The sequence below is a fragment of the Brienomyrus brachyistius genome, chromosome 6, assembly GCF_023856365.1.
Source record: "Brienomyrus brachyistius isolate T26 chromosome 6, BBRACH_0.4, whole genome shotgun sequence".
Taxonomy (NCBI): domain Eukaryota; kingdom Metazoa; phylum Chordata; class Actinopteri; order Osteoglossiformes; family Mormyridae; genus Brienomyrus; species Brienomyrus brachyistius.
Window position 1 is genome coordinate 14,009,922 of NC_064538.1, and position 22,953 is coordinate 14,032,874.

At 43.9% G+C, this 22,953-nt stretch overlaps 1 protein-coding gene across 1 annotated transcript in view; it reads left to right on the forward strand.

Moving 5' to 3' along the window:
* Positions 1-22,953, forward strand: part of cacna2d3a (calcium channel, voltage-dependent, alpha 2/delta subunit 3a) — a 154,507-nt gene that overhangs the window by 71,403 nt on the left and 60,151 nt on the right. The window contains exons 9-13 of the mRNA XM_049017799.1: positions 362-436; positions 4,666-4,755; positions 7,861-7,974; positions 16,993-17,071; positions 19,815-19,948. Of these exons, the coding sequence (XP_048873756.1) occupies positions 362-436; positions 4,666-4,755; positions 7,861-7,974; positions 16,993-17,071; positions 19,815-19,948 (492 nt within the window). The remainder of the gene's footprint in view (positions 1-361; positions 437-4,665; positions 4,756-7,860; positions 7,975-16,992; positions 17,072-19,814; positions 19,949-22,953) is intronic.

The following is a 22,953-nucleotide window of genomic DNA, read 5'->3' on the forward strand; positions in this document are numbered from 1 at the left end:
TAAAGGAATTTGGATGTTGATAAACTTTGAATTCTGTGACCTGCTGGGGACACGGATCTTTATCTTGGGTTATTGTAGATGACTCCTTTACATATATGCTATATGAGATAGCGTATGATATTTAGGCCTGAAATTTTTAAATTAATTAACATATTAAAGGGCTTGTTATTATCATCGTTTCTCCCCCCACATCTGTATTGTTCTCTTTAGGATTAATGTCCATGACAATTCTAAATTATCGCTAGTGTGAGCTGAGTGGGGGCACCACAGCTAATGCCAGAACTACAGCTATCACCATTACCATTACTGATACCAGTTTTCCTGTTCTGAGTCTTTTAATCTCATCCTTGTGTGTTTATAGTACAACGAAGAGCTGCACTACGTGGAACCTTGTCTAAATGGAACTTTGGTCCAAGCTGACATAACCAACAAAGAAGTAAGTTTTATATGTTTTAATAACTTACAATTAGCCAATAAAATGTAAGCGTATATGTTTCAGAAATGGGTGAAGTGTAACCCAAACATTGAACCCAGACCAAGAGTGAATAGCAGGGAGCATACCTCTTCCAGAATGCCTTCCAGGGAGAAGCAGGTAGATCTGCTGCTTACACCAGATGGCCACAACCTGTCGTCTTTGTCAAGCAACATTTTCCTTATAAAAACTGCCTGCCTGAAAATCCTTCCTTAGAACTCAGCAGACAGGGGGAATCCCCAGGATCCAGCTTTTAAGTTTCAGTACGCAAAATAAAAATACACATTTTGTGGCTGCTACTTTATGTTTCTGCATTGTTTTTCTGACATTTGTAAGTCTTCTATTTAACAATGAGGTACAAATTCTTCACTTAGTTTGCCAGTTTCTAATAAACATAAGAACAAATGAAATAAGTAACACTTGTCACGATCCGGTGAACAGGATCGGGGAAATACGAGGGTTTAATTCGGACCGGGGAGCAGGAAACACCAGACATTGACTAACATCAATGACAGACACCGAACTCTGGTAAGACATGGACTCAAATAGACAGGACTGATTGAACATAATCGGACACAGCTGGGTACGATCAGGGAAACACACGTGGTTAATCAGGGGGCGTGGCACACACGAGGATCGTACGAGCCGGGTATGACAACACTTATATGATAGAAAATCCAATAGTCAAATATTTTAGACATGTAAATACTATCGGTTTTAACAGAATATGTTTTACTGCAGGCCCAAGCTACAGAAGCAATTGGTGATGCAAAATTACAGAGAATAGATATTTTTCAGTCCATGTCTTAATTGGGCCAGAATATGAAAGATCTGAAGCCCAAAAGATTGAACCAATTTTAACATGGAGACTGGGTCCAGGTAACTATAGCTTTCCTGTCCTGTAATGAAGCACCTGATATCACAATCATTCTGTGCAGCAGAACAGACTCTTATCTGTCAACAGTACTTATTTTATTTACACCAGTGCTTGCAATCACACTTCATCTACCAGTATACGGTATAAAAACTGTTTATGTACTTATGAACCAGCTCATGCACCTAGCACGCTTGACATCTAACTACTGACTAATTAAATTATTTCAAATAAAACTATTTATTTGCGTGTTAACAAAAAGATATGCTTTCCTGTTCCTGCAGCATTGCTTTTATATAGATCACTGTTTGTATATGTCAAGCTGGAAATACTTAGTTATTGATTGTATGCATTTACATTCTTTAGGTTAAACGATGAGGCGCTTTACTTTTGGTGTCCACATCTGCGTCATTTTGTCTTTGAAGGACCCTGAGATGTTTGAAATATATTACTTTGGTTGCGCCTGGCAGCAGTTATCTGATGGATAGTGAGAGCAAAGTGTAATCTGCTCCATTGTTTCCCAGGCAGCCTCTGGTGGAGAAGCTGCGTCTTATACAGTATGACATTTATAGGACGAGCACTTCTCATATCCCGCGTGCGGTTCGCGCATCGCCGCACCTTTTCTTTCTTTACAAAAGACGTCCAGACGTGTAGCCTGTTCAAGGCGGAAGGCAGATCTGTGCATGATCCGTTTACAACAATGAGTGCTTTTTTCCCCTTCTCCCTCACATCCCTTTATGCTTTTCGGTCCATTCAGCTGAAATGCCGTGTACATAAGCAGCGCGACGTTTTGTCGCTAGTTCTCGAGCGCCTCATTCGCGAACCGTAGCTCATGTAAGACAGTCTTAACTCTCAGAAAGTCCATTTTATCTTGGATTTGCCGAGACGTCACTGTAAGGGGACCGCAACTGTATTCGTAGCCTGAGAGGGCAGCAGGTGCAGAGCGCTACAGTGAAGCCGCAGCTTATTCAGCGGCGCTATCGCGTCTCCGTCTCTGTCTGGATTAACAGCGGCGGACGCCGGTACATTCTTGCGCTCTTCTGGCTCTTTCTTCCATATTCATCCGTCTGTCAGCTTCACCGCCGCACTCCCAGGGCCACTCGATTTGTTCACCGGCGATAGGCATGGAGTGTTTCGATAAAGCTGCCGGGTTGCTGGATTTAAAAGTGGTGTCGTCAAAACGTGATGAAACTTTAATTGGAAATACACAGTGCGCCGCCTAGCAAATGAAAAGAATATAAACTAGTTTAAGTAAGCTTAAAAAAAAAAAGATTCAGTGGAAACTAATTTACAGTGTTAACAATGGCTGGCATAGCTCCCCCTGCAGGTTATTGGAGGAACAGATAAATACTCCATTTTGTTGCCCGCACCGTTTGCCTGCCCTTTATCCTGCCTCATATGAATATCTTTGATCCTTCGCCTTAAGGTCAGCTTTGCTGGTGGCTGATAGAGCTTGGGATCATCGCTTAGGAGTCTTGGACTCTTTGCTGAGAGTTTATTAAAGAACCCTAATGTTGCAGAAAATGATAGTGGGGGATCATACAAGGCTTGATAATAGATCTATTTTCTCCCGGCTCCACCAAAATAGCTTGGTGATTTGGTGGCTCGGAATGAGAGTCTATTTGAAACTGATGGGATTTTTCCCCCTTCCTTTTGGTCAGCCAAACCAATGCATACATTCCATCCAATGCTGGTAAAATAGGGCTATTTGCTGTGGGTATCTTCAGAAATTGCTACATCTAAATGCAAAAAGGCTTGAGAGAAAACCTCTTGACAATTTGACATTTCATGCAGGAACAGAGGAAATATTCATATATTTTTTTTTGTATTTTCATGGGCCAAGTTCATGTTTCCAGTTTTTTTTTATTCTTTTTTTAAGAATATACATTTTTCGCCCTGCGTTCTGAGTCAAATGGAAACTGACTTTAAAACCGACCCATTTCGTAAACGTGAGATTAGCACGATATGTAAGAAGGGTGGCAGCCTTGGGCAAGGCCCCTCACTGACTGGTCAGTCTTGGGCACCGCCCCCTCACTGATTGGTCAGTCTTGGGCACTGCCCCCTCACTGATTGGTCAGCCTTTGGATGGTCACTTTGGACAAAACGTTAAATCTCTTCCTGCAAGACATCAAAAAATCTTCACTACCAATTACCTCTCAGAGTTCTTTTTATTTTAAGTTGTTGAGAGTTTTGATGAGAGTAAAATGTATACTACACTACCTAAACTTATAGCATTTTTTCACACACTCACATATGTGCTCACAGAAACAGAGGAACCGGGGGGGAGTGCCACCCCCACAGTATTTTAATTTGGCTTCATTCATCCCCCCATAAACAGTCCTTTGCATTTATTAAATTGTAGGACCCCCCCCAATATCAAACTCTCCCAGTATGCCACTGTGTGCTCGCATATACTTGTGTGTGTATCAGAGCTGAGTACTGTACACCAGTGTTTCCCAACCCAGTCCCTGGGGGCCCGTTTTTGATCCTGGAAGTTGGAAGGGAGCAAAAACGTGGACTGTCTGGCAGGGAGCTGGGAGGGAGCAAAAACGTGGACCATCTGTGGGGTCCCGAGGACCGGGTTGGGAAACTGCACTATACTATTAAAAATGTTAATAAGCACGAAGCAGAAGTACGCCATGAAAGGAAGTCGATTGAAACGCTGTGTTCATGCAGGTGTCCGTGGCGCGCCAAAGATTGGCAAGAACAAAACTGAAACTGTTTTAATAAGTTTTAAACAGGCAGTCAGGAATGTAATGGAAAAAGCCCAGAGATGTATAATCCATGTATAGGTCAACCTTACAGAGTCTGCCTGTATGCAGACGTTTGTGGAGAGATGTGTTCTGCGGCTGGCTTTATTTAGCTGCATAGAATGAGCTCGCCAGGTTGCGGTGAACATTAAACTACATTAATCGCTTCAGAGAGGCAGTACACGCACGGGAAGGAAACACACACAGACATACCGACAGTATAAATTGTCTTTAGTTCTATTTGCTTTATGGAATTGAAATTGTAAATTCAGCCTGCTCACTGGAAATGCAGGGCAAGGCAGACTTGTGCTTGTAATCTTTTATGAAATGTTGACATTTCAGCTTGTAACCTTTAATCCATTCGCTTGTTCTCATCTTGGAATCCTGGTACAGTTTAATGACGTGTTTGTTAAAAAAAAGCAATTATCTTTGTATCGGCAATGAAAAAAAAGCCTTTTAATTTGGCATTTTTTTGGTGTTCTGTGTGCGAATGCAGTTGAATGTCACAGGATCTCTTATAAAATGCGATGTTCGGTTAATGTTTCCATTGTTGATCCTCTTTGTTTCAGCATTTCAGAGAACACCTGGACAAGCTCTTCGCTAAAGGAATCGGAATGCTGGATATTGCCCTGACCGAGGCCTTTTTGCTACTCAGTGATGTAAGTCCCAAAATACTTCTGTTCATCCTGATAGAATAATTTGCTGGACAAGTTCAAGAGGTTGTAATCGAGACCCAAAACTTGTAATAATCTTGGACGCTTGAAATGTCAGCGTGGGGGGAAATTGCTGTTGCAGTGAAAGGAATTGGCTAATTGTAGTTTGTGCTGTGATCACTATCTGTGTGATTAATGTGAAGAAAGTCTGATTGTCCTGGGAAAAGAGGACAGGCTTCCACTGCTGAAATCATGGCTTCGGATGCCAAGAACTGCAGCCTAAGTGGGTAAAAAGGTCACATGCATGATATGATTAAAAGAAGATATATAATTATAGAAGCAAAATGATACCAGGTGTTGCTGATAAAAATTGGTGCACCGAAGCAACCATTTATGTGAGTGTGTTTAAAATGTACACTTATGTCCTTGATTGAATTTTGGGGTCCCCCTCACTGTTATTAAGAGTTACTAAACATGTATGGGGACATTATGCATATGAGAAAATACAGCATTTCCGTTTTTAAAATGAACCTTGTTAGACTGAAACAGGGAAACCTGGGATGGCATTTCCTGTGGAGGGATCGGGTATGAGTTGGCTGAATATGAAGCACATCCATGGTTGTCAAACCAGATACCGTGCATTGTGATATGTCACAAGTACCCATAATGCTGTGCGGGGGAGAGCAGTCCTTAGATGTGACCTGCGAACAGGAAGCGGGAGAGGGAGGCTGCGACGTTTGAATGGTTCAGTGCATTCTGTAAAACGATTACACACTTCTATTACCAAGCTTTTTCCATGGTCGGATCTTTGCTGCAGAGACTATGGCAGAATGTATTAAAGTACCGTTTAATTATAGCACTGTAATTAATACTTTAATCTGGAGACACATGTTGATGCTGAAATAACCTGCTTATTCGCGAACTGGCCTGCTGACTGAATATTTTGCTGATTATAAGCTCTCTGCCAGCCTGGTCCTCTTCTACCCTTCACTGAGGAGCTCCCACTTTCCCTGAAACTCTCTCCTTACCACTTTCCAAACCTTCCTATTCTTTCCAGAACATCCTCGGCAAACCCCATCAGCCAGCTGGTCTTCCTCATACGGGCCCGAAGGGCTGTATCGACTTCGCTGACATTCTTATACTGGTGGCTGTCAGTCTCCTGATGGGGCTTATGGGGGAGGGGGGCTGTGTGGCAGTGCTGGGTGTTCGCTTCAGATAACAGCCTCGGAGGTGCTCCTGGGGAGGCAAGCTGCTCCTTATCCCCCTGAGGCGTGAGATGGTGTTTACACATGGGGGGGGGGGGGGGGGGGGAGGTGCAGGGGGAATCAAAGCGGCACCCTTTACTGTTTTCATTTCACTCAGCCATAATGCCTGTCATATCTATAATTTTTTTTCCGTGATTTCGGTGTACGTGGATCTTCTGTAAATATTTTGTAGAAAAAAGAAATTATGGGTTGTGAGCAGCAAAGCGAGTACAGGTATTTTATCGGCCCCCGTGGGCAAATAGGGTTTTTTTTTCAGAAATGCATCTTTCTCTCCGTGAGAGACACAGACACACGTTTATATATCTGAGCGTGGGATCAGCTCATACCCAGTGCCCCTGGAGCAGGACTTAAGAATCATACCCAAGGGTCCAACAGCGGGCTCACACCTCCTGCCCCTTGGACAAATTTACTTCAACTGAGTCCCCACGAATGGTCACCCCTCCCTCCTGGGGTCTCTCCGAGACCTATGACTTCCCCAGTTGTTCCCCAAGACTGCAGACCTGCCCAACAGCAATATGATTGCTCTGCCGGCTGCAGGATTCACACCTATAACCTTCTGGACACTGATCTCTGTGCTGCCCTGTGCTGTATAGTTGCTGTGTGTAGGTGATATGGCTGTATATTCAAATCAATATTTATTTGTAAATTCCTTTGAATGATCTTGGCACTGATTAAGTCAACAACATCACCAATATTATTTGCAATGGAATTTGACGTACATCAATAATGACCAGCCATTCATTAATGAAAATAGCCACTCGTGTATGTGAGTCCTTTGTCTTTTTGTGCAGTAAGGGCTGTGATTCTGCTCCCTTTCTGAGCTGTGCTATTCCCATTGCATTTTAGGTGATAATGCTTGAAAACAGTATGCGTTCTCCATGGCTTTGTCACAGGTCAGCACGCTTCATTGCGGTAATGCATTCTGGGAAATGAGCTTCCAGTACCCTGCTGCTTACAGGTTTATTTTAAAGGGACCTACATCAATCCCCCCCCCTCACACCCCCACCCCCACCCCCAATGTATGCAGGCGGAGTTCAATGTGATTTTTCATAATGGAAACAGTCTCCTTCCATAAATGTATTTTAATAATCATGCTGGTTAAGGTGGCCTTGGGAGAATTAACCAGATGGGGAAACATGTTTGACTAGCTCAGTGATTTCGTTTTTTTGCTTTTATCTGAATTTTCTTAAGAGGAGCTTAGTAGGAGTTTATGTTAGGCCGTCGTTTTCTCTCCCATTTTCACATCTGATAAGCTTCAACTTGTATATTTAAACAGTTTATGTTTTGTTTGCTGTGATATACAGTGTATTACACAAACACACACATACTGTATATATACTATATATACATACATACAGTATATGCATACACATATACATATATATATATATATATATATATATATATATATGTACCAGGAGGAAAATGGGTGTAAATGTAAGGACCAATTAAAGACTAGCTTTGCCTCTCTCTGCGAAAGTGTGAAGACAGAATTTAGCTGTTTCACACTCCTGCAGAAAGGCCTCTCTTTGCCCCCCTTTCAGAGGGGAAAAGGCACTATTGTGAAGTCTGACCGTCTCTGCCGTGTAACTTTGCACGTCAGCGCTGCTTTTCCAGAGGCACTTGATAGGGTCATGGGGAGACACCTTTGGGGAAGGTCAGACATTGCAGATGGGACAGCCGATGGGTGAAAAAGTCATTAGCTATTTTGAGACGGCGTCACGTTGGAGCAGTCTACACACGTGGGTTTCGAGAGGGTGTCGGGGTGGAGATGACCGCCCGAGCTGGGAGGCCATCACCTGGGCGGGGCGGTTCACTGCCTCCCTCTGTCTCTCTTTTCTCCCAGTTCAACCAGACCGGCCGCGGAAGCATCTGCAGCCAGGCCGTCATGCTCATCACGGACGGCGCCGTGGACACGTACGACTCTGTGTTTGAGAAGTACAACTGGCCTGAGAGGAAGGTGAGTCTCACTTCTTTCCCAGGCCGACTGCTCCTCCTTTCTGTTTCGCTGGCAGTAGCCATGATGTTGGGGGGGGGGGGATACCGCACTACCACGACCTTCACCAGGGGGTGCCCTCTCCTCCGCTGCGATACAGCATGCCACCGATGCCCCGCCTTCTGCTGCGCGCTTCCCCTCTCCCCCCAGCTTTATTCCTTCCCGCTTAGTTCCACCCGCGCACCCAGAGCTCGTCTCATTTTGGCGCGGTGGAGCCCCTCTGATTAATGGTGCCGGAGCCTCCGCGGGGCCGCCCCTCCCAGCTGGCACGCCGTCGCCGCCCTTCTGACCGCCTCTGGCGCGGCACAGCCGCACTGACGTCCGTGACAGGATGAGAGGGGATTGCAGTTACCGCTTAGCTCGCCGCTATCGATTTCACGGGCAGCCAGGCGGACCTGTTGATGCCGCATTAAAAAGCAGCATGACTTTCACGTTCACCTTGCCGCTTTCTCCTTACTGTGTTTTCCCGCCTGTGCCACGTCCCAGACTCCCCTCCACGCCTGCGTGCGTCTGTGTTTCTGTCATACAGACCCCCCCCTGTCATTAACCTCCATTACATCCTGGACAGCAGTCCACATCTGCATGTGAGCGTCTGTCCACATGGCAGACTCCCTGCCGCCCCCTCCCCCACACTTGTGTGCGCTGTCCCCCCCCCCCCCGGCCTTTGATGGCCTTCCTTGTCTCTCGGAGACGCACTGCTGAATCCCATCTCCTGCTGCCTCTGCTGTACGTTGATGTGATCTCATCTTTTCACTGTGTATTCCAGTAGCCCGCTAGGAGTCCTCACCGGCCCACACGCTGTCCAGTGTATCACTTCCATCCCCTTGAATTATAAAGGAATTCAGATTTTATCGGTTCACTGTGTGCAATAATCAAACAGTACTGTAGCTGACAGAGCTCCTGAACGTGGACTTACTTAGAAAACACTATTATATTATATAGGCAGTACTTAGTCTCTGAAAACACAACTCCGGTCAAGAGGCACCTTCCGTTTAATGTGTAAAAGGCCCTGATTCTCTGCATGGGAATGAATTTTGTCATCTTGACTGAAGTATCTTTCAATTAAAAAGTCCATCCATCCATCATCCATTCGCTTTTCCTGTTCTGGCTCACAGGGTGAATTTAAAACTGCACACAGCAATGAACTGAATTGTGGTAAATCTTTCATGTCACCATAGGAGGCTACGTATATATAAAGCCCCACTCAGAGTTAATAAACGGGATGAGGGGTGTCATGTAGCTCGGCGTTATGTGGCGATGAGCCTTCAGGTTGCCTTAATGGTCTCTTCCCTTCTTGTGTTTCCTGAGTAGAGCCTTAGTGTGGCCAGTAGAACAGCAAATCGAGGTGATCCTGGCTGTCCAGGCCTGGAGAATGAATTGCATTGTATTGTGATGCAATTATGAGCAGCTTTTAAAGATTTGGGAGGCTGGGTTATTTTTGGTGTTCCAGTTAGAGATTGCTTCCCAAGGGCCTGTACCTTTAATGTGCATTAAATGCTTAAAGTCCTGAAAGTGGATTGAAAGGGGTTGGGCACTGAGAGCCAGACATAAAGGGGAATCTAAGAGATTTCGATGTTCTTTGTGAAAGGATTGCAAGCTGATGTCTGTCGCGATGAACCCTGCTTGCCAGTCCTGTCCTGGATGGCAGCATGCAGAGCTGCGGTGCTGCAGGCTTGTAGGGCTGCAGGGCTGCAGGGCAGCAGGGCTGCAGTGCTATTAGAGGCTGTTGTTTTCCTCGGTGAAATTATTGGGGAGGAAACGGTGGTCTGGACTAGTGGCAGGATTTTTGAGGCTGAGTATGCCCTCCAGCAGCACAGTGGAGGATTATTGTATTGCTTGTGGGGGGGTTGGGATTATGTTACATTTAAAAGGCAGCCCATGGCTAGTAGAAGAACTCTATGTCTGTCATATTTCTTAATGTTTTAGTTTAATGTGCTGTTCAGGCTCCCCAGCTGTCATATGTGGACTGCTGCATGCGCTAAATATTAATTTTATTATTTTATTATTTCTAAGGGAAACCAGCATTGTGTCCAGTTTATCTTTAGAATGTCATTTTAACATTTGAAAAATATATTTATAATGACATTGGCATAATGTCTCAGTGGAAAACAGAATGAGCTCACACCTCGCAGGGTGCTGGGTATGAGCCCAACCCAGGTTCTCCTTGCAGTGTGTGGGGTTTCAGCCTATCCCTGGCCCTTCTGACAGTGTGTGGGGTTTGAGCCCACCTCTGGGCCTCCTCGCAGTGTGTGGGGTTTGAGCCCACCTCTGGCCCTCCTCGCAGTGTGTGGGATTTGAGCCTATCCCTGGCCCTCCCGACAGTGAGTGGGGTTTCAGCCCACCTCTGGCCCTCCTTGTCTATGTGCAGGGAGGTGGCATGTCCTCCCTGCCTTTCCTGTCTACTCTGGTTTCCTCCCTGATCCATGGAGGTGTGACTTGATTGGACAGGGGTCTCTAAGTGCCGGTCAGTTTGTGCTAAGTGATGGACTGGCATCCTGTCCAGGCTGTTCCTTACCTCATGCCCGAAGCCTTTGGTTCTGGGCTCATTGCAGCCATGTGTTGGATGGATAAAATGATTTCTTTTTGACATTTTTAATGATGATGTTTCTGTCACTCTGTTAATCTGATCATTGTCTGAAAACAGCATGGCATGCTCATTTCAGTATTTAATTCACACTTTATGGTTGTTATTTACTTTTATTGTCATCATTAAAACTGTAAAATCTAGCCAGGTTTATAAATTGTAATGTTTTAATGAAGTACCATTTAGTGTTTTCTTTGTAAATGTAATTGTCACAAAGCGCTAATGAGATATATGTGATTTATCTAAATGGAATTTAAGAAGGCACGCTGGCACGGCCATGTATTAACACAATCCCCTGTGTTGTCAAGCCCTAATTTCATTAGCGCAGACTGCAGCTACATTAGCTTCCCTCTGCACTCGGGCCATGGGTGAAATGAGCCAATCGGGGCTTCTGTTAGCATGACGGAGCTTTCAGTTATTTCGGTGCCTGCTCAGGCCACACGGCAAAGGACCCAGCCACTCACTACACCTTTTAGCTGAAGTCAGTATTACAAAAAAAAGTGATTTGTTTTGATTTGTTGTTTTGCATAAAGCTTTGACTGTGGGAGGGAGGCAGTTGTATACTGCCCCCTACTGTTCTTTTGGTGAACCCCAGTCGCACCTGTGTGCTGTTATCTCATTAAGAGCTTATTCAAGGCAACAATCAGCAGACCGCCTACATCTCTCTCTCTCTCTCTCTCTCTCCCCCTCCCTCCCTCTTTCTGTCTCTGCAGGTTATGTGCACAACCTCTGTTTTGAGGTTATTAGCAGGTTATTACACAGATTTCCCCACATTCACTTCATAGTACATTTGGAAATAAATAAAAGTGCCTCAGTCTTTAAAGTAAAAAGTTGTTATTTTTTTTTTATTTCCCAACTGAAATATTGCAGAAGTATGTTAACTATCTATCATTTATGCAGAAATCTGCTTTAAAAAAAGGCAGCAGAGTCGATATTTTTAAGTACATTCTAAAATCAACAAAGAATAAATATTGTGGAAGATCACCTGGTAACGTGTGTGATGTCTGTCACCCGGTAACGTGTGTGATGTCTGTCACCCGGTAACGTGTGTGATGTCTGTCACCTGATTTACTAATGACAGTCCATAGCTTACATACCTTCCCTCACTGGTAATGAGTTGTTTATTTCAGCTTTTAGCTGCACTAGCTCATAATTGGTTTTTTAAACGCATTATTCTAAAAGCTTCAGGTTCCATTTTTTTTATTGATGTGTTTTGCCCTGAAAACCCAAAACAGTGGTGAAAAGTCAGTCGAACATCATGGTGCGTAATTTTTTACGTGTTAATCAGCAGAGTAAGGTTCTGTTCTTTCTGTTTCGCAGAAATGTTTTTAAATCTTCGTTAATCTGAGAGATGTTTTGTTAGTCGGTTGAATGTCATTTTTTAGAAAAGGACAGCGGTATTTAACATTGTCTAGTTTTCATATGCTAAATATCAAGGGTCCAGTGGGATTTATGCTAATTTGCAAGGTTATGAATAGAATTAATTCCTTTAAAAGGACCAGAAATCAGCCTTTTCAGTCCATTTATCTCCTTGATTCACTGAAGAGTAATAAGGTGTAAAATCCACACACCTCCTCCTCGACTGGCATGTTGCAGAGTTAGCCAGCACAAAATGTCTGTCCTGGAAACACATAAAGCAAGGCATTGCCATGGAGTAAGTGTCTGTGTGTGTGTGTGTACTGTAGTATAACATTTGTCCAGTTCAACGTGAAAACAACAAAGCATGAGTCTGCGAGGATGTTGCTGATTTACTATCCAAACGTCCATAGTTAGACTATTCATAACAAACTTTAGCACCTTTGTTTTTATAATAATAATAATAATAATCATCATCATCATTATTATTATTAGTAGTAGTAGTAGTAGTAGTAGTAGTATTACTATTATTATTGTATTCATAATAATGCATTTCTGGATTATATAATATGGTTAAAAACTACAAAACAATTCAATAAGGTTGTGTAATTGAAGTTTTATTGTAAACAAGACAGTTACCATAATGTCTAGTGTACATTATTTCTATCAGAACAGGGTCTTGTAAATCAATATAAGGCGTAATGCTCGCATATCCACTGCCAGGGATAGCCGCCGTGACAGCAGCTGACGCCGCGGTTATCACTGCTGATGAAATCCCCCCCCACACCTCCCCGCCTCTTCGGGGGTGTGTATCTTGGTCAGAGTTCATGGGCTACGCATAACGCTTTTGTTGCTCGCTTGTCCCGACAGCCATTTATGCTCCAGTAAATCAGGCTGGCCCTGCGCATGCAGAGCCCCCTCCGACAGGAACGCATCCTTCTGTTGGCATTTCCACTTCATAGGCGGGGGATAATGAGCCAGAGATAGCCCATCTGGCCACTGTGCTGCGCTAGGGAAGCTTCTCGAAGGGGGGGTGGGCTGTGAGGGGCGGGAATGGCGGCGGCGCTGAGGCGTGACGGAGGTCATGGTGCGTGGCAGCCGTGAATGATCGCAGCGTGAGCTGTGAGCGACAATGTGGGATGAGGGCGTTTATGAGCCTTTATTATTGTAATCACCTTTACGACTCGCATAGCGGGACCCCCTTGCTCCAGCCTTGTTCCCACCTTGTTCCCGCCTTGCTCCAGCCTTGCTCCTGCTTTGCTCCCACCTTGCTCCCACTTTGCTCCCGCCTTGCTCCTGCTTTGCTCCCGCCTTGCTCCCGCTTAGCTCCCACCTTGCTCCTGCTTTGCTCCCACCTTGCTCCTGCTTTGCTCCTGCCTTGCTCCCACTTTGCTCCTGCTTTGGTGGCCTACAAACTAAATTTGTACATAAATAATGAAAGTTATTCGTTTTTTTTTTTTTTCCTGCAGCGCTGAATAAATTTTGCAAATGACTTTAAGGCAATAACTCCTTTTTAAAAAAAACAATAGTGATTTGGAGTTTTTTTTCAAGGGCATGCTACACATCAAATTAAAGCAGAGATATTTCAGTGCAGTCATCCGTGTTTTCTCGATCAAACGTAACATGAGAGCGGAATGATCTGCTTCATTTTTCATGTCTCTGGCGATCCTGTGTTCCACTGAGCATCACGCCGAGGGAATGGTCACCCATGACTTTTCTATGTGCATTGTATAGTTACTACTGATGAATATTCTGGAAAAGGATTTGAATTTATCAGTGGACTGCTGGGTTATGTGCCAGGGGAAGTTAATGCGGACCTGACTTTCCGCACTTTGAAAGGATCTGCTAGCATTAAACGTTGTATTACACACGATTACACCATTCATCCCGCTAGAAGTAGAACAACCCGGGCTGTTAAATATCTGGAGAATTTTGCTCCCGTGGCCATTGCGTTTTGGTGCATGATACGCCAGGCAGGATAAAAGCAGCAGACATATTCCAAAAACTCTCCAAATTAAACCAATGAAAATACACTCCAGAATTTTCTGAGAGACAAAGGGAGAAGGAATGGTTGAGTGAGGATGTAATGAAATGGAGCAACCAGCTAGACAATACATGGCAGCCCATGGGTTATTGCTGAATGTGGAAAGGGGGATTGTGGGTAAAGAGATGGAGGGGGCGTTGCCTAGCCACGCATCTGGGCGCTGGGCGGCCATTCTCGTGAACCGCCGTCCGCCTGCCAAGCGGAGCAGCTGGACTGGCTCTGCAGTGCCGTATTGTGCTGGGTGCTCAGACCATCAGGATCCAGCCAAAGGGTGCTTCTGTGATGTTGCTCAAGAAAGGAGGGGACTGGCCAGCAGGAAGCAACGCTTGGCTCCTGTCCTGCGGGAGCCCGGCCATTTTAATAAGCTAGTTATGAAAATTCTATTTATTTGCAATTTGAATAGTCTAATTAGAACCCTTAATTTCATTCTGAATGATGATGAAGGTTAATAGATGATCCCCAGAGTCTCTTACTTCTTACATTCATTTGAAGTCATAAACGTGGTAACAGTTGTGCAGATAATTAAGTCTATTGAGTGTCCTTTTCATTTTTCCTGTCTTGAATGTTATCTCAGGAGCAAAGGAACATTTCAGGGGTGTCAGAAGATTAATGAGATTAATGCCGAAATTAAAAGTTAAAAACCTATATAGTATATAGATGAGAAGAAGAATGTGTATTCATGTGTTAATGTATGATAGAGATGAAGGGAAGAAGCTCTCTGTTGCCACGTCTGTACCTTCATCACCCATCATGACAGTATGGCCCATATAGCCACATGAAGCCTTTTATACTTTGCTGGAAAATCACGGCAAAACCAACAGCGTGTTTTAGACTGTAATTGCTTGTATTATTTCACCTCAAATTACAGGCCCTGTAGTAAAATGAGTGGGTATTCTGCTGTGAATGCACAATATTTATTGTGAAGAAATTATTGTTGTTTATATAAATATCACATTAAGCAGAAATGATATATCCAATATCTAAATGATTGGATATGCACAGGATGTGTTGTGATCTGTGCTCCACATACACATACACAGAAAATTATTTGATTATTTATAAAATGGAATAGATTTCAGGAATATCTTTACAGAAGAAAGAGGAAGGGAAAATTGATGAAAGATCAATGAGCTGTGATCAGGTTTCGGATCAACACCTTAGTCCGTCTGCTGGGCTTTCGGATCAGCACCTTGGCCACTGATCCCCATCTCCCAGGCTTTCGGATCAGCACCTTGGCCACCAATCCCCATCTCCCAGGCTTTCGGATCAGCACCTTGGCCACTGATCCCCATCTCCCAGGCTTTCGGATCAGCACCTTGGCCACTGATCACCATCTCCCAGGCTTTCGGATCAGCACCTTGGCCACCAATCCCCATCAGCAGGGTTTCAGCTCAGCTCCTCAGTCACCCTGACCTGTTTGCCGGCCTTTCGGACCAGCTTCTCGGCCACCAAAACCTGTCTGTGACATTATCGCATCAGCTTCTCGGTTCATCTGCCGTGCTTTTGGTCAGGCCCTGGTCCCCAACACCCATCTGCTGGCCTTTTGTATCAGCACCTCATTCACTGACACCCATCTGCCTGCCGGGCTTTCCAATCAGCTCCATGCCCACCGAAACCTATTGGCTAGGCTTTTGGATCAGCTCCTCGGTCACTGAGACCTGTCTGCCATCCTTTCGGATCAGCAAAACCTTATGGATCTTATGCATGAAGGGATCTTATGGAATTCATGTAGACATTCTGAAAAAGTTGGGACGCTGTACAAAATGTTAATAAAAACAGAGTGCAATGATTTGCAAATCATGTAAACCCATAATCAGTTGAAAATAGAACAATGACAACATATCAATTGTTTAAACGAATTTAATTGTTATAGGACAAAGACATGCTCAATTTGAATTTGATTAGATATGGGTTTGTATGATTTGTAAATCATTGCATTCTGTTTTATTTACATTTTACACAACAGCCCAACTGTTTTGGAGTTGTAATTATGGTTTAACATACAAAACTTTTTGTGTAACCCTTTTGAAGTACCCAGCATAGGATACTTTTGTTTTACTCTCAGTATTTGTGTGTGTATGTTCATATACGTCTATAATTATATGTAATGTCACTTTTCCACTTCCTCTGCTTAACTGTCACGCCATTTTTATTTTTACATTCAATGTAACAGGCCTTTTTTTAGTACAAATCACAGAGATTTCACAGGAGATGCCAAGTGAGCAATGGTGCTGCGTGTCCGTAGAGATGTATAACTCACACAGCTTCTGGTGTCGCCCTATTCCAGCGTTTCCAAAAGAACTTACCTATGAGGGCACATCGCTAACTTACGTTATGTAGCAGAAAAATAGGCTGTGTAAGTGTAAAACAATGAATATTCATTAGGAAGAATAATGCCAAAACCAAAGAGGTTTCAGGTGCTATGCTGAGGTAAGATGCAGCCTTTTAGTGAAAGATTTCGAATGGAAGAGGTTATCACTGTTTTTTTCAATTTTTGCATTAATGGAATATAAATACTCTCTAGACGATTGCCAGGTGTTGCAAAATGGTTTAAGTGTTTTATATGAAATGTGCATTATCTCTTCCTCCACCATACTTTAATTATATCCTGTCTACCTATTTCTGATCATATGAACATGGTGCTTTTCTTAAATATTGTTGCTAACTGATCCGACCGGCTATTTAGATATTCTGGGATTGTCAATCAGTCAATTTATTAAACATTTTTTCTCCAAAGAATGCTTATAAACAGCAGCACATGTGAAATGTAATGGTAGTTCTTCTGTCCCAATATAATACAAGCAGATTTCTCAGCGTTACTTTCATCTTACAGAATAAATTGTTTATAAGCCTGAATCACAGACAAAAGAAAAATCTGCTGAAATGAATAGCAAATTAATAACGAACAGGCTGCGACTAAGCAGTATCTTATAAATTTCAGTTGTTGCTTTAGGTGGCCAATGAAATCCCTGACCTGCTTTTTATTTTTATTTTTCAGGTGCGAATATTTCCCTACCTGATAGGAAGAGAGGCTTCCTTTGCTGATAACTTGAAATGGATGGCATGTGCTAACAAAGGTTGGTTGTTCTTTTTGTGTTTCACCCATCACATCACGTTCCAGAACACACATTCCGATACTTCTGACACATCTCTGCGACAGTGAGAGTAAATTTTACGAAATTTCACTTTTTATTTTCGATTCTCAGCTGAATAACACTGGTACGTTAATAACATTTTATATATACGGTCACAGCCACACACTCCAGTAAGCTGCAGGAGTGGCTCAGTGTATCACCAGCTGTGTGTCATCTGCAGAAGGTAAATGCATTTTGTGTGAAAATGACTCTCTGCTGCCACCCACAATTCTGATCTCCATCATGCGGCTCTGATTTGCTGGCTTGCGTATGCCTGTGTCTTACCTCCTCGGTGGTGTGATCGCCAGCAGCACTACCTGAGAGACTTACCGCTGCTCGCTCGTGACAGTCGCGGGTCACGACAGTCACATCCCTCTGCGTTCTGGCGGGAAGGCGGCCATCATTGAGGATTCGGACATGTGGTGGGAGTGGCTCTAAAATTAGGCCTGTGGGTAGACAATGGCCTATAAGCCGGCGAGGTGGGGGTGTCCTTTATCGGGGATGGATTACAGCGGCCCAGTTCAGTGACTGGAGCTTGGCAACGTGTGCTGACAGGGACCTGGATTTACATTTAGAAGTGCTGTTTCCCTGGTGATATACTGAGGCCTATAATGTTTGCGGCGCTGGTGCCATACAGTCATGGGGCCACTAGCTCTGTATGAGTAAATAAGCAGATTAACTATGTAAATGAAAACAGATTTATGACCGATCTTTGACCTGACGACTGATAGCACACGACTGATAAGACGAGGTATCGGCATTGTGTTCAGGTGCTGTGGAGATCTACAACAAGCAGACCTGGAATGTTTAGGTTCAGAAAGTACAAATCCTGGGCTAGATTTAGTTTCATCCATCCATCCATCCATTTTCCAAACTGCTTATCCTACTGGGTCGTGGAGGGTCCGGAGCCTATCCCGGAAGCAATGGGCATGAGGCAGGGAACAACCCAGGATGGGGGGCCAGCCCATCGCAGGGCACACTCACACACCAGTCACTCACACATGCACACCTACGGGCAATTTAGCAACTCCAATTAGCCTCAGCATGTCTTTGAACTGTGGGGGGAAACCGGAGTACCCGGAGGAAACCCCACGACGACATGGGGAGAACATGCAAACTCCACACACATGTAACTCAGGCGGAGACTCGAACCTGGGTTACAGAGATCTCAACTGGATGGTTGAAACAAAATCATTGGTCTGGACTTTTACTTTCTGCACTTCAACTTTCCACCTCTGACAACAGAAGAGAATGACCAGAGAAAATGGGAAGAAATGATGGAAAAATTTTTAGGAGGTTTATTTCCCCTTGAGTCTTGGTTTTGAATTTCAGCTTCGATGAGTGTGGAGTTTTTAATTGTCCAGCAGTCCAAAGGTGAGTGTCTGTGACCCATACTCTGTGAGCAAAGGTGTGAGCGCCCCGTCTTTGGAGGGTGTCCTGCCAGCGTTGCTTCCTGCCTTTGGTTTGGGGCCACCTTGCTCCGATCAGATTAGTGGTTGTGGTGATGGATGGATGTGCATTAAAAGCATGTAAATATAAAACAGTTTTAATGATAACAAGGCCCTGATGCATATTGGTAGTAGTTCAGCATTTTGTGTATCCTGCTGAAAGGATTCTCCTCACGCCGTGCTCTCTGTGTACCATGAGCTGAGTCACGGTCCATGCTGTCTGGACTCGGGCCTGCGCTCTGCTGCGCTCTTAGGGTTCCGTCGTGCCAAGTTTGTCTCCTGTCAGTGTGGGGGGGTCAGGCCGAGCAGGGTGGGTGTGGCTGGGTGGGCATCAACGCTGGGGAGCAAGTCTGGATCCGCTGGGGAGGTCAGCGACCCCCAAATCAATTTCCCTTGCAGTGATTTTCCTCATGGATGCACAGCACTGATGGAGGCAGTTTGCCGCTTTCCAGTTGACTAGATTCTGGGCAAGGAAGTCCTTGCCAGGAAGATGGATCATGAGGAACGATCCACACTCTCTCTTCTCTGGGAGCTTGAAATGCCACTTACATCTCCCTCTGTAGCCTTGGGGGAAAAGTCAAATTCATGTAAATGCTCTTTAACACAGAAATGAAACAATCTAAAAAATTCATTTGGAGGAACAGGCATGGTTGTCCGCTGTGTTATAATGGATATTCATATTTTTATGAAACAATTTCTTCTAAATGTTCCTTAAGATGTCTTTAAGTTAGTTGATTTGTCGGCAAGTCAGAAAAATATTAATGCAGTCTGTAATACGAATTTTTCTTGTAAGTCAATAATAAGAATTACTACATACGGTACTGTACTGTACCTCAAACCTTATCAACGTCACAAAATAATGCATGTGTTCATTATTACGAACCATTGTATTTAACCCAAATTTTTTATATAATAGACTTTATGGCAGTACTTCACTACGAAGTATAACTCATCACAGGGAAATGATTTTACTTAGAAATCCAGCAAATAAATGTGTAAATGAGGGTGGATGGTGTTGTTTCATTGGGTCATATGGGTCATTTTGAGTATTCAGAGCCTTGAGTATTCAGGCTTTGCTCTGTCAGTGGTTATTCCAGGCAGACGTGCTGAGCAAACCGAATAAACGCACTGTCAGTCTTACACATTGTTGTCGCCTGTTGCCCTGTGCCTTCCACCACGTCATGGCCGCTACATGCCAGTGTTGCAGTCACCACATATGCTGCCTGTTTTATTCACAGGATATTTCACCCAGATCTCCACTCTGGCCGATGTGCAGGAGAACGTAATGGAATATCTGCATGTTCTAAGCCGGCCCAAGGTTATCGACCAGGAGCACGACACGGTCTGGACAGAGGCTTACATGGACAACACAGTGAGTGTGCGCCGGCCGTTTTCACCCAGGAAACACAAATTTAGCCCCAGGGAATGTGTCAGACTTTCAGTTGCCTATGAAAATTATGAAAATAAAAATAATGAAATTAATATAGCTGTGGATAAATGTTCACATTTTATTGCATGTTCTGTACTGTCTGTGGTGCACAAGTCATTCACGGCTATAGGTTAAGGCTTAATTTCTCTACCAAATGTGTTTTAAAAAAAAAAACTGTAATTTTGCCATGCCATTAAATCAAGTACGATTAGCACAATTTTTTGTGGGAGAAGACATTTACTCACACGACGAGTGTGATTCCTGACGTGCGGAGGGACGCACTGTCACACAGGGGCCACCGCCGCGGCCCCCCTCCCCCCTGCTTCTGCTGCGCTCTGATTCCGCTTCTGCGAAGCATCTGTGGACCGCTACCTGCTTCATGTCACTGACCTTGGAGGTCATTTGTCTGGTATATAATAAAAGCCAGAAAAATTAAAATAATGTAACATACAATTTAACATAGTGGAGAGCATATTTATCACATGGGGCATGGCTCTAGTCTCCTATTTTGGCAGTGCTGAAACCGATCACTTGGACATCTCCATTGCGCCAGATGGAATCATTAAATTTAATACCCCCCAGCTCTTATGAACAGTATTTGCTGCACGTAAAAACATACTGTGCGGTTTCCCGTTTTCACCCCTGGCCATCAGCACTCTGGCACAGCTTCTGCCCGTAGGCCCCCCCGTTGTCTCCCTGATAAGATTTTTAACCACGTGTCATAGGGGCAGAGGGGGCACCCATGCATACCCCCTTACCTAATGGGACACGTTAAACCGTTATAGTGACTTTGTCCCATTCAGCACACTTAAGACGGGTTGAGATGCAACGCACTCTGGTGACGTATGTAAACATAAGACCCATGCTGTGCAAGTGCATGTAAAGTACAAAGACATGCTACAGCTATGCCGTCACTTGTGTTGATTGTGTTTAGGGTTGTTCACTGTAGCCTAGGCAGTGTAAACATTCATTGTACCACTGACTTGAGTTATAATGCACTTACGCTGAAACTTCTTTGGAGCTCTGATAAGATAGCAGACTTCCTTGTGTTAGATGTGAATGATAATCATCACTGATATGGTGAGTTGTGGTCTATAAACTTAGCCAAAGACCACTTTCATGCAAAATTGACCAAAGTGTGGATGAAGTGCACATCAAGCATGCTGCACTAAGCTTTTTTGAGAACTTGTGCTAAATGCATGAGCATGCATGCCAAGTGTGGGAGTGTGTAAGAGTGGACCATGTGGGATATATGGGGCAAAGTCGGCCTGTAGCTGAACGGCACAGTCCTTCATTCGTGAGGGTCTGCTTTGCCCACTGGCCTTTAACGACTGTCCGAAAGTAACATTACACGCATCGGTTTTAAGCATGTCAGATGCTTGCATTTGTTTTTTTTTGTGTGTGTGTTTTTTTTTCATTTCTGCGGTGACATTTTTCTTGGTAGAGGTACTGTGTGTTTCTGCATGGTCTTTGGCCTGGGGAATGAGTTTTACACTGTTGCACCTTGATATGACAGAGTGTGAGTGCTTCGGATTGTACAGATCTCTCACATGGAAACCCGGGTGACTCTTCAGCTTTTTTATTCTTATTTTGCTTCTATTCTTTTCCAACCAGTTCCCAAAGGAGACGTTTCTTTATTTTGTACACATATGCCTTTTGTTGTTCAAACCTAAAACATGGTGACTTGGATCGTTCTAAGTGTAACTGTTAGGAGGTTCTGAGCGTATGTTTGTATGCTGAGGTGAGGAGTCCTGGTTACCTGGCAACCCTCGGTTTCAGCACAGTACCTTAACCTGGGTGACAGCTGATGGGTTGCCACACTGTTAACTACTAACCCGCCCCCCCCCACCCATGATATTCACAGAGTTTCATTAATCCAATCCACCTCCAAAAGTGTTGAAATTTTTACGTTTTTTTTTTCTCCCTAGTGTGACACTCAGAATTCAAATGTAAACTAAAGGGACTGGATTTTCCCCTGATTGCTGCCCGGTGTTGAGCCGCTGAGCCGGTCATTTCCGGAATGTTCCTTTGTACTGATAGGGTTAGAATGTCTCCCAGGCTTCACTGTCTGACCCATGCAGTATTATCTTGCATAGCTTTTCTCAGGTGGTTTCTGGGGTGTATGAGCCTGGAGAGGCGTCTTGAACTCCCAGTATTTAATTAGGACTTATTCAACCTCCCCCCCGATAAATAGTCCTTTGTATTTAAGTCATTAAGTGGTTTATTAGTATCAGCAGGTAAGGCAGTAAAATATTACTGCCCCATTGCTACAAATGTATACATTAATCCAGTTATTTTTGTTAAACATGTCATTCACTATATTTAGTTCAATTTCCAGTGTCAGGGCTTTGCAGTCAGTGGCTAATGGAGTTTATGTTTATCTCTTGGTTGTGGTTATAACCGGTCCATTTCTAGATCTGGCTAAAAACTCTGCACCCATTCTTCTAAGAGTAGAAGAGGGTACAATCCAGCCTGAAAGCCACTCGACTGCAGTGCTTTCTGAACTTGAAAGCAGCATTTATTTTCTATCGCTATAAAAACACTTCTGCTGAAGACGGACCTGTAAGCGTGTCTTTGTTCTGAACCTCATTCAGCGTATCTGCTTTTGATTGTACCTATGGCTAATCATGTTCCGCCTTTTCTTTTCTACCTTCATTTTCTTTTTCAATAGGTTTGTATTCTGGAACTGCCTGCATCTGTGCATATGGCACTGCTATATAAAATACAGAATAAACACAATCAGAGCATAATGTCAGGGATGTAGACTGGACACATCTTGTTTCAAAAATCCCCCCAGAACACTCAGTCCATTCATTTGGGGCTGCTGTATTTCAACTTACATTGTTTGGAATATAATGGAAGGTTTTTTTCTACTTACATCTACATGTTGAGTCAAATTTTTTTAACCTGTTTTACTGTCTTTGAATAAATAAAAGAAATTGGATTTG